The sequence below is a fragment of the Meleagris gallopavo genome, chromosome 14 (genome assembly GCF_905368555.1).
Source record: "Meleagris gallopavo chromosome 14, MGAL_WU_HG_1.1, whole genome shotgun sequence".
NCBI lineage: Eukaryota > Metazoa > Chordata > Aves > Galliformes > Phasianidae > Meleagris > Meleagris gallopavo.
Genome location: NC_139417.1, coordinates 6,964,442 through 6,976,292, shown reverse-complemented (window position 1 = coordinate 6,976,292; position 11,851 = coordinate 6,964,442). Strand labels below are relative to the sequence as shown.

General features: G+C 36.5%; 1 protein-coding gene across 5 annotated transcripts in view; it reads right to left on the bottom strand.

Moving 5' to 3' along the window:
• CACNA1D (calcium voltage-gated channel subunit alpha1 D) overlaps window positions 1–11,851 on the bottom strand; it is a 168,517-nt gene that overhangs the window by 65,409 nt on the left and 91,257 nt on the right. For all 5 annotated transcript variants that reach the window (XM_085236268.1, XM_085236267.1, XM_085236269.1 and 2 more), the window contains 2 exons: window positions 3,726–3,813; window positions 2,386–2,412 (listed from right to left, as the gene is read on the bottom strand). In XM_085236268.1, the coding sequence (XP_085092394.1) occupies window positions 2,386–2,412; window positions 3,726–3,813 (115 nt within the window). The remainder of the gene's footprint in view (window positions 1–2,385; window positions 2,413–3,725; window positions 3,814–11,851) is intronic.

The window sequence follows — 11,851 nt, the reverse complement described above, 5'->3', positions numbered from 1 at the left end:
GGGAGTGACAATTATATTGAATTGGATTCAATACTTCATTGAGTAACAAGGCAATCAAGTAACCTATCTTCCCAGGCCCCATAAAATTAATAGTAGTAAAAAAAAGTCCACAAAGCAAAATAGAATTGAGATTACATTTAGTCTCAAAATGTAGGCTTTAAGTTAAACTATGCAGACAGGAATAAAAATGACACCAACCCGCTTTTGAAATTTGTTACTAATAACTAGGTATACTGGTTATCACTTCCAGTGCCTGAATTAGGAGATAACGTATTGACTATATGTAAAGTTAGAAATGCTTCAAATCTCTCTCAGTAAACAGAATCTACGTACAATATGCTGCCATGAAAACATCTGAGTTGTCAACGCATTCAGACATTAACATTTTCTTTGCACACCTTAAACTTGTAGCACTGGAAATAAATACATGTTTTGAATGGTACAAAGATGTTTCAGACCTTCGCAGTATTCTAACTCTTTAAAGGATCTATACCCTGTCCTGACCTAAAGCCACACTGCACTCAAGAACACTCTTATCTTGCCAGTCCTTGGCTCAGGAGTGCGATGCTCACAGCCAGCAACGGGAGGGCCAACTAAACAGGTAGGCAAACCAGCTTTTCTTAGACTTATAGAACACTCAACCTTTTAAGCAAACGTGATAAAGATAATATTGTTTGAATCTCTCTACTTATACCAGCCAAGAGCAGCCTCACTGTCTGTGAGTCATCACCCTCTAAAGCCAATGGGAATTTTCTTCCCCAGGGCCTGTGGAATCAGTGACAAAATACTCCAACTAAATGGCACACATACGAAAATGCTCCTGAAGAGTGTGCTAGGGCACGCACGTGTACAAGTGCTTGAATGACATGAGCATATTTAAAAAAATAAAGAAATGAAGCAAAAGTTCAAAAAGGAGAAAAACAGTAACGGTCTACTTTCATTAGATTGCAATAACTAAAGAAATAAGTAGAAATAATCAATAAGTAGATGGCTTGCTGTGACGAAAGAACTTGGGAATATACAAAAAGAGAAAATACGTTATATGAATTTCTCTCAATAGTCTTCTATTTTTTAGTAACCATTCCTCCCAGTTATAAAGCGCTAACGTCATGATGGGGGAAGAATGAAACGTAGCCTTTTATTTTGAAGAAAAAAAATCATTTTCATAAATTTGCAATGACATAATACTGTTTTATGAAATTATGAAGCATTTTTCACAAAATATAGCTGTTGTTTAAGTATTCAAACCACAAAGGACAATTTCAATTGATACAATTTGTTACAACAAACCAAATTATTCAGTGTTTATGTTCTCATTAAATAATTTATTGCTTTTTCTTCATAACTATTCGTAAGAAAACCATTTCCTCACAAATATGTTCCGAATATCACTTTTGTTTGCTCAAATATTCATGTTTAGGTGGTCATTAGGTTCCAGTCACAAATCTGAAACTAACTTGAAATGGGAAGTCCAGACTTGCATCATGACTGAACTCAGTATCCCATCAAGTCAGTCACCACAGCCTATGAAGCTTAGCTTGGTTATCTGCAATTAATTTGTATTTTCTATATTGGTAGTAGATCTATATAAAACTAGCAACATTCAGTTTTTTATCTGTGGTGTTTCAGAATAACATGACACTTTTTAAATTGTACTCTCTTGCTCAAACCATGTGTATCTCTGAATCTTGTATCTTTGAATTAGGAGTACCTCGTGTTTTCACTAGTTAGCTCACAGAGATATAAAGACTGATGCTCAAGATAAATTCTTCTGTAATTGTGGGCACTAAAATCTGTGCAGGAACCCTTGCCTTCAGTACTAGAATAGAAAAGCAGCAGCTCTAGTATCAAAACATCTCAAATCCAGCTGGAAGATTACAAATAGATCATATTTACCTATATATATATAAATATATAGGTATATATATATATAAATATACTAGAATAACACATGGTTGATATAAACTGGCAGATAATTGCTACATCTTTCTAGGATGTAATACCCTTAACCAAGTTTCCATCTAACTTATCAGAATCATATTTCCAAAGACTAACTTCAGATTTCACATGCGACATAGCAGGTAAGGCATACAATAAAAAGTATTTTCTACTTTTATCCAAAAGCAAAAAAGTTCACAGTCAAACAAATACTGTTGAAAAATTATGTCCTGAATTACTTTGCCCTGAGACACAGAGTAATTCTATTGCAAAACAACATTCCTGAGGTTGGAGTGAGAACCAGGCCAGAAGACTGAAAATTAGATCAAGATTTGGCATTTTCAAACAGTAAAATTTAAAGTACAATAAATAAAAAATAAACATATTAGACCTTAATGAAGTGTATCAAGAAAATAAAGTAATTAAAAAAGAGAGGAAAATACTGACCTGAACTTGGATTTTGAGATGGTTTGACTAAAAGAAAAGAAAAATAAAATTTTAAGAGTGCAGAAAAATTAGCTAACACAAGTTCAATCTCTTTGGAATTATAGAATTTTTCAAATCAATAAATTGAAATTACATATACATAACAATAATGTTCCCAAAACGCTTTGTGAATGCTAAAATGTTACTATCTGTTACTTATTTTCTGTAATACCATTCTAAAAGCTCTACAAATATTCTAAGTGAAATAAAGGAAATAATTTAAAACTAAGTAAATTATCTGATGGTGAAGAATATGCTGGGAAAGCAGGAAAATCTTTGCAAACAAACAGCAAATACTATCGTGTATACAATTTCCTTACTGTTCACATTGATCCATTTTGGATCATAATTACATTCAATAAAACCTTACAGGAAAAGGGTGAGGGGGTGTCCTGGTTTTGGCTAAGATAGAGTTAATTTTCTACCTAGCAGCTGGTATGGTGCTGTGTTTTAGATTTCAGATGAGAATAATGTTGATAATCTGATATCTCAGATGTTGCAGAACAGTCCTTACACTTGGTTGAGGACTTACAACTTCTTACGTTGGCTGGGGTATGCAAGAAGGGCTGGAAGGGGAAAGAACAGCTGACCCAAACAGGACACAAGGATATCTCACACCATACAGTGCGGTGCTGAAAAATAAAAGCTGGGGGGTTGGCTGGGGGATTTCACTGCTCAGGGACTGGCTTGGCATTGGTCAGCAAGTGGTAAGCAACTGCACTTGTACCACATTTTTGTTTCTTTCCCTTTCTCCCTTTCTTTCTTTCCCTTTCTTCTTTCTTCCCCTTTCTTCTTTCTTCCTCTTTCTTTCCCTTTCTTTCTTTCCCTTTCTTTCCCTTTCTTTTCCTTTCTTTCTTTCCCTTTCTTTTCCTTTCTTTCTTTCCCTTTCTTTCTTTCCCTTTCTTTCTTTCCCTTTCTTTCCCTTTCTTTCTTTCCCTTTCTTTCCCTTTCTTTCCCTTTCTTTCCCTTTCTTTCTTTCCCTTTCTTTCCCTTTCTTTCTTTCCCTTTCTTTTCCTTTCTTTCTTTCCCTTTCTTTTCCTTTCTTTCTTTCCCTTTCTTTTCCTTTCCCTTTCTTTTCCTTTCTTTTCTTTCCCTTTCTTTTCCTTTCTTTTCTTTCATTCCCTTTCTTCCATTCTTTCTTTCTCTCTTCCTTTTCCTTTCTTTCTTCCATTCCATCAAACTAGAAGTTCTAGCACTTTTACCTTTTTAGCTCTCTCTGCTCCATCCCACTGTGGGGCAATGTGCCAACGGCTGCAGGATGCTGAGCTGCCCACTGGACTGAACCATCAATGTGTACTCACCATAAGCTCCCACAGCATGCTGGGTTCTCTCCTTCTCCACTCACATTCTCTGTGTTCACTGACTCGGTTTCACTGGTGGGCATGCTTGCTGTTAGGAGACAGCAATTGTTTTAGATTGATAGCCAAGCAGGGCATTTCACAGCATCTGACCTCCTGCTCTATGGCAAGAATACCTCCATATCTTGCAGATCTAATGAGAACTTAGAAGGGCTAAGGAACAGCAGATGAAGTTAAACAGACACTTCATCAGTCCTTCACATATAGCAAAAGAAAGCACACAGAACACCAGAACGTATTATAACTTCTTTTTTTGTTTCAGTTATTCGTCATAACTGCATAAAAGCACTACAGAATGCAATGTAGAGAAAATGTGGAACAAAGAGAACAGTAACTAATAAATAAACCAGTGCTAGATTCTGTGACTTTTTAAGTATCCTGTTACCACTTTGGAGGTGATTATCAGTTGAACTCTTGCTAACACATTGCTAATTCCAAGAAATGCTATAGTTCCTCCGAAAATAGGGACTTGCACTTTGATCACACTGGCCACTCTATGATTTTCATTTTATTATGAAATTATCAAAGCAAGACATTAAAAATCAACTATGCCCGCAAATATCATATGAGAAATCAGGAAGGAGCACTGGGAATGTCAGAATGGGTACTACAAGGGATGCTAGCAGAAAGGGGGCTGTTACATTTGTACCACATCAGTTAATTACCACACATGTGGTGGATCACAGAGCAATTGAGGTTGGAAGGGACCTCTGGAGGTCACCTGGTCCAATCCCCACTCAAGCAGGGATCGGAGTTAGCAATTGCAGCTAATGATTTAATAGACAAAGCTCACTTGTCAATTGTTCATCACCATTTACTTCTACTAATGTAGAATAAGTGTTAGGAAAGGTTGAACAACCAAAGTTCTCAGTACTTCCTGTTTTCCTAGGGGGAAACAGTACTTCTGAGCAAAGGAAGTACTGAAAGAAAACCTCAGGAACAAGAAAAATGTCAAATCAATGTTTCTGGCTTATACAGTAGAATATAATACCATATGGAGTAAGAAAAAAAAGAGTGTGGAAATTACTGTAGAACAGCAAGAAAAAAAGCATAAAATAATATCTGGGTATTCTGGGTTGTGCCTCCTGATAATTTATTGCTTTTGGGATATACATATTCCAAAGAATGTGTCTGTAGACTGAGTAATGAAGTGCTACAGTGCTTCTTTCTGTTCTGGATCTCCCACTATTTTGGTGGCTCAAAAGAGGTTTGAAGTGGGCTTTATTAAACACATTAATATAAGTGAGAATCAAGCACTGAATTTTCTGTTTTGTCTACAAATCAGGTACAAAATGAGAGCTGATAGTGTTTCTCCATAGCCTCTATATTGCCTCAGTGCTGACCTAGAGATACATGCTAGTGGTCACAGGGAGGAAGGTTTACGTGCTCATCAGTTCCATACTTAAGAGACTGACTGCTCTATGCAGCAAAAGCTGAGAACCTGCCCCCACAAATGTAAGTAACCACAGTATGAAATGCTAACACAGACTTGGCATAGCAAAGGAAAATACAAAATATCCATGCAGGTGTTTGAATAAAACCAGGCACTCCAAGCAGTAAGCACAGCAAAACTTTTTTCACAAGGTTCTTCTGTTTAGGTTATTCTTTCTAAATATTAATTTAATTACGGTATATACAAAAAAATCCCCTTTTTTTTTGTCAGCACCTGCAACTGCCTCAATTCTAGTATTATATAACTGAAAGGTTAAAAAAAATGAACCCTGCTAGTCCTGTATCAACTTCACAGCTTTCAGTCATGGAGTTAAAAGGAATTTCATTCAAAACTAAAGCAGACAATCTTCATTGGCATCCAAATTGAATAATTAATATTGTCAATGTTTTAAGAAGAAAAAAATAGACAAAACTATTTCAAGCACTATCTCAGACCTCCAGAATGAAGAGTTATTACTTAAAAATGCCAATGTCTTTTGTAAAAAATGCAAGGAGTTTCTCTGTCTAGTAAGGAAATAGCTGTCTTTTGCTGTGTGACATCCTGCTGTTAGGAAACACAACCTGAAAGCCACCAAGTGAACATCTTAGCACTTGTGAAGGGCAACTGCACACGTAAGAGTGCAGAAGTCTTTTCAAACATTCTTATTAAGAGCTGCTCTATAAAAACAGAGCTAGGCTCACCTTTGCAGTAAGTTTTACACAGGCAACACGTGTGACTGCTTCTCACATTCATGTCCAATACACCAACCCTTCTGTCATCTAGGAGTACTACCTAGAATCCAGTCACTCAGTATCACTCAAATGCTATTCATTTTGAAGACACGACAAATAATTAAAAAAAAAATGGATAAAGTAATATAATTTGAACCCATGTTAACCCAATGATATCAGCCTTTTTTGAATATGGCTGCATTAAGAAAAACAAATTTCAAAGACAAAGATCTTTGCTCCTATTTTCAGTTCTGTAGTCAGGATGTCACCCTTCATTTCAACCAGGGTACTGCTCTAGCTTCATTAGTGACTTGCAGGTGCTGTGTTACTAAAAGGGATGAGAAGAAGAACCTGTTCAGCTGAAATGAGGAACACAACTACCATTATCTTGTAATTTGTCTATCAGAAAAACTTGACAGAAGTACTGAGAAAAGCAACACGTGTAAGTCTGGCTCCAACAATGCTTACAAGTCTTTAAACCTTTAGCTAGATGGAAAGAGAAAGAGCACTGCATGACCACATTCACACTAACTAATGCAAGCAACTTGGCAAGTCTTGGAAAGACACAGTGCAGGAGCACAGCTTTGAGAGGGTGGTGTGTGCTGGGCACAGCACACTGAGGGCCAGCTTTGAGTTCTTTAAACTGGTACTCCAGCACTCACAAGAAGATAGCAAATTTTCCTTTCTTTTCTTTTTTTTTTTTCTTTGCCTTTATTTTAAAGGAAAGAATGCTTGCATTAGGCAGTACAGCTCACATACAGCATGCAGCTTGATGCCTTTCTGAGGATAGAGAAATTAGGCCAAAAGTATCAGCTATTACATTTTATTTATGAGGATAAGAAAACAGCTACTGGAGAGAATCTTACGATTACTAAACACGGTGCTGTACTGGCAACATTCTCAAGCAAACCTTGCAGAATGCTCTCCTTGTGTCTGTAATAACTGGTTGGCTGATAATTCCATAGTTCCATTACCTTCAATATTGTCCTAATTCTTTGTCAAATCAGTACACTGATTTTCTGAATTCTTTATGCCAAATCTTTGAGGTGGTCACAAAGGAAATCAGAACAAAAAAATCCCAGAAGAGAATTCATCACACGTTCATCACAAATTTCCCTAAATCTGCTTTATGTAAAGCACAAAAGAAGGTGAGAGAAAGCACATCAGAAAGAAGGGGTACTCGCTGCTCTGCCTGTGAATAACCTCAGGATAAGTTCAGCTTACGGAGAGGCTGCCAGGAAGATGTTGCACAGGACACAGTAGTGAGGTGCCTGTTTACACAGCGCAGATTTAATTTTGGTACTGCCAGCATTCATTTTTGTGGGCTCTCTTTTTTTTTTGTCAGCCCTCAAAAACTCGCAATAGGTCGCAATGGTTTGGTTTGGTTACATGACAGAGGAAGGAGAGCGAAATAATCCATCTCACCATATATGAGTACGTAAATAATTTTAAGCTATTTATTGAAAGTGAGTCCATAACGTTGTAGCAATTCCTGACTTAATCTTACACTTTCTGTTAAAGACCAGATTTGCAAGCCTCAGTCTGAGTCACAATAGTGATCGTTTCATGACAGCAAGGATATCAGCTGCTCCAGAATATTCATTTTACATGGGACTAAAACCAGATCTCCTAACTGCTGTCACTGTGATTATGTCAAATCAACACATCCACCAGTATTAAAAAGGAACAGATCTGAAAGTATGTATCACATAAGAACCCTTGTCTGCCTCCATTGTGGGTGAGAGAGAAAATGAAGAAAACACAAATTACAGAAAACTATCAAAAACAAGAGCAGATACAGTAAGGGTTTTCTTTTTCTGTTGTTAGATTCTACATTAAAAGTAGAATTACAATAGCAAATACTATTATATTATAGCCATGCTATAAATTATAAAGCTTGTGACATACTGTCATGGATTTTTTCACACCTGAATTCAAAGCATATTTTGTATATGGTATCTTTAAAAAAGAAAGCCTGGACTTAAATAAAAACATTTAAAGTCACTTCAGTTAAAATCTAAACAGATTAAAAACCATGCTCTAAGAAGGCAGAGCACTGCAGCACCAGTCTATCAGAAACATGCACTTAGAAGAGCAGAACTGCATGCACCAGTATCTCCATGCTGTAGATGTATATGTCTGTGATACAGAAAATGCATATAGTATGTGCTTTCAAAAGTTACCACATCAAATGCAGAGAAAGCTCAACTGCAAACTCGAACATGTTTTACCATGTTTATTGGAAGACCGGCCAAAGAAACTAAGTCTGCTTTTCTTCTTTTCTTCCATTAAGTCAGCCAGTGTAACCCCTTCGCGTTAAGTACATGTAATCCCAGCATTTACACAGTAGATGGCAGCAGTTGCAACGCAAAAAAAATAAAAACGTGTCCATATACACAGCACAAGCAGTATTAGACAAAACAAATTGAAATTGCCAAAAGAAAAGCTTATCAGAGCTACAGTCCTCACCTCTCAGGATTTTTGGAATTTGAGCTAATTTCGAATTCCTTTGAAGTCAATGGGAGATTCTTTCTGCTGACTTCAGAGTAAGTAGCTTTTAGCTCATATAAATATAACAGCTAGTCTTTTCCTAGAGACACAATGGCAATTCTACTAGTTAAAAGATTTTCCCTTTTTCAACAGCAATGAATACTTGCCCACCAGCAAGAAAAAAGTACAAATGCACGGTTTTCACACATAAATAACTTATGTTAGAACCTAAATAACTCTAGTTAGAACTTTTAAAATGCAAAGGAACCTGAATGTTTTTACAGGATCACATAAGAAACCAGTAGTTACTGATTTAACTGCCTTTGAGATCTGCACCTTTTCCTGCCGGAAAGGAATGGAGAAGACCTTCTGTATCCTACACCCAAAGCTCTCGGACATCATGGAAGATCATTATGGTGATCTTCCATCACCATAACATCAGTGGGAGTCTTGATTGTCCAGAGGCGCTCAGTGTAGGACTCTGGCTTCTTCTACCCACACTGGAGCCCAGCTCTCTCTTTTGCTTTGAAGACCATTCTTTGAAGCAAGAAATCATTGGTATATTTGAACTAAATTTATTTCCTAACTTGACTACTCAATATTATTGACCTGATGATAGCTAGCTAAATTTCACGTCGTTCACAAACAAGTAGCTTATTATTACAGTTATACTCCAAACCCAAAAGCTTTCTCTGAAGTAACTGAATGGATAACTCACGCTCTCTCATCACACCTTGCCACACAACACTATGTGCAGCAGAACACTTTTGAATGAAAAATGGAGTGCTTGAGCAAACCTTTCTCCTTTACATCTTGCAGCATTTGATACTAAAAATGAAATCCCCAGCCCCATATTCAAGCACACGTGCATAAACCCAGAGGAGTGCTAGGAGACTATTTGCTGGAAATTTCCACTCAACACACACGTACACAAGCCTGCTCAGTGCCAAAGGAATGCTTCCAGATCAATAGTTGACTGTAAAACAAAACACTGAGCTTGCGCAAAGCATTTTTTGAACCTTTTATGACTCAGCCAAACCAGAAATGATTTTTGTGATGTGACTGGAATGTACAACTTAGAGACCACTCCAGATAACCGTGTGTGTGCTGTGTCTGCTTTGTGGAGGAAAACTGATGTTAAGATCAGTATCTTGCCAGAAGCAGTTCACAACATCTCAGCCACAGTTAAGTATACTGAAACCTTTACCACCCTGATCTCTTCTCTTTCCTCAAAACAACTACAATGCCAGCAGAGTTGCAGAAGCAGGAATCACATCAGGTCTGCCAGCTCTCTTTATGCTCTACTGCTAGAATAGTAGACATCAAGCTGATGGGACTAAATAGATATCCCTTAAGTATACAAAAGCTGACCACCTACAAAGGAAACATTATTCACTGAAGAGCAATGCTGTATTGATCACCCACAGTAAATTCATTCACGAAGATCTACATTTCAACTACTTTTCTCAGGAGTCAAAGGTATACTACTAACATTGGCTTTGTAGGGGTATTAGGACCAGCTGACGGGCAATGTATTAGGGCTTTGAAGATACAACACAAGTATTCAGTAGTTTTACAGTACTGATAATGAGGCTTCTAGTATTCTTCGGTATTTTGCATATTAGTAACTTGGCTTTGATTTTTTTATATTTAAAATAGAAGCAACCATCTGAAATTCAGTTCTTGGGATTTAATTAATTAATTACATCTCCTATCCTACTGTTACGCTGAAAATCTCTTTCAGCTCTTAAATCACCCCAGAATGCCTACCTTAACAATGTCAATTAAAAAAACTCTCTCAAAACTAACAACTAAGCAAACAAGTATTTCTGATTTATGAAAGAACAACATGATCTATAAACTGTTTAAAGAATGCTGGACCAAAAGATTCTTCTGCAGTGCATTAACAAGCAGACCATTGGAACAGGATGCAAAAAGTTCCCAGGGATTTCGCCTGCAAACCAAGTCAGTGGTGACCACAGGTCACAGCACAGTTGACATCATCCACAATCCTGTATGGTGTACTTGTACAGTATATTTACTTTGTAAAATATGCACTTATTCACTTCTCAGTTTAAGGATTGCATACTGATAAATTCATATTTTGTGCATACCTTTCAAACAAAATTATTAACAATAACTAATATAGTCAACTCCATTTGGCTTTTATGCACTGCCCTAGATAAGACTCATGTCAATCTGTAATGTTCTATCTATTTCACATTTCTATCTGTAGTGTTCACTTATAAATTAGTGCAGTAGAAAACTGTTGCTCCTATCTTCAACAGTCAATATTTAAGCTCCTGGAAAGGGCTATAGTTTTCAAGAGCAGTTCACAAAGTAGCAGTGCTAGTGCAAAAAAGGAGTACAGTAAAAATGAATTATTTCAACACAAAAAATGTTTTTCTGAGTTGCCTTTGGCAAACTACTTGTAACACAATGCCTTACGTATACTTTCTGGAGTTTGAACTGAATAATAAGGTGCTATTTAAAATCAATACCTATATTGGAATTTGGGCTTTAATCTTACATTCAGTATTATACCAGCAACATCCATGCTCTCAGTTCTCTTTTTGTTTATTACTATGCAGACACAGCTAAGAAACTAAAATACCTTATATAAAATTATTACATTAAAATACTGCTATTAATTAAAATTTCTCACATACAGAAACAAGATGATAACTCATACTTTTTGCAAGATCACAAAACTAACTTGCTTCTTTATGTTGGGACTCTGATCAGAAGCACTAGAAAGTTATTGTGGTAACAGACTACTATTTCCATTATACACTACTATATACGCTGATACGCTATAAGTAAGTGACAATTATACTTCTTACCATTCCATTAAAGCACCCAAAATTTTCCAATTTCTAATTGCATATGAAAACTTCTAGTAGAAAAGAGTCAATATAATGGTATTCTTGAATATCAGAATGATCAAGAGTGTCATTTCCTCACTTTGAAACTCAAAAAAATCCTATTAGCACGAGGTTATTCTTCTACTGGAGGTTTGGCTGTATACTTCAAGCTTTTTAAGTCATTGCTTCTACTGCATGCAACTACACAAAACACATATTCTTCTTGATCAAGGACTTACGATGATACCTAGTAGTAGGCAGCTTATATGCACTAACTTTTTAGAGAATACAAATAAAGCAAAGTTTTTCAATCTGAGTAGACTGAGTGCAGGCTAAGAGTTGTAAATGGACAGGTCAGAGAAAAATTCTAAATTTATTGTAAAATTTTAAATTCTTTTCCATAACTTCAAGTATCAGTGTATCAATGGACATGATTGTTCTGCTAATAAACACTTACGCAAACTTAAAATCAGAGATCAACACCAGCTAGGCTGCATTCTCCACAGTGTAACTCACTGAAAGCAATCAACCCATTCCACACAGAATCAGCAC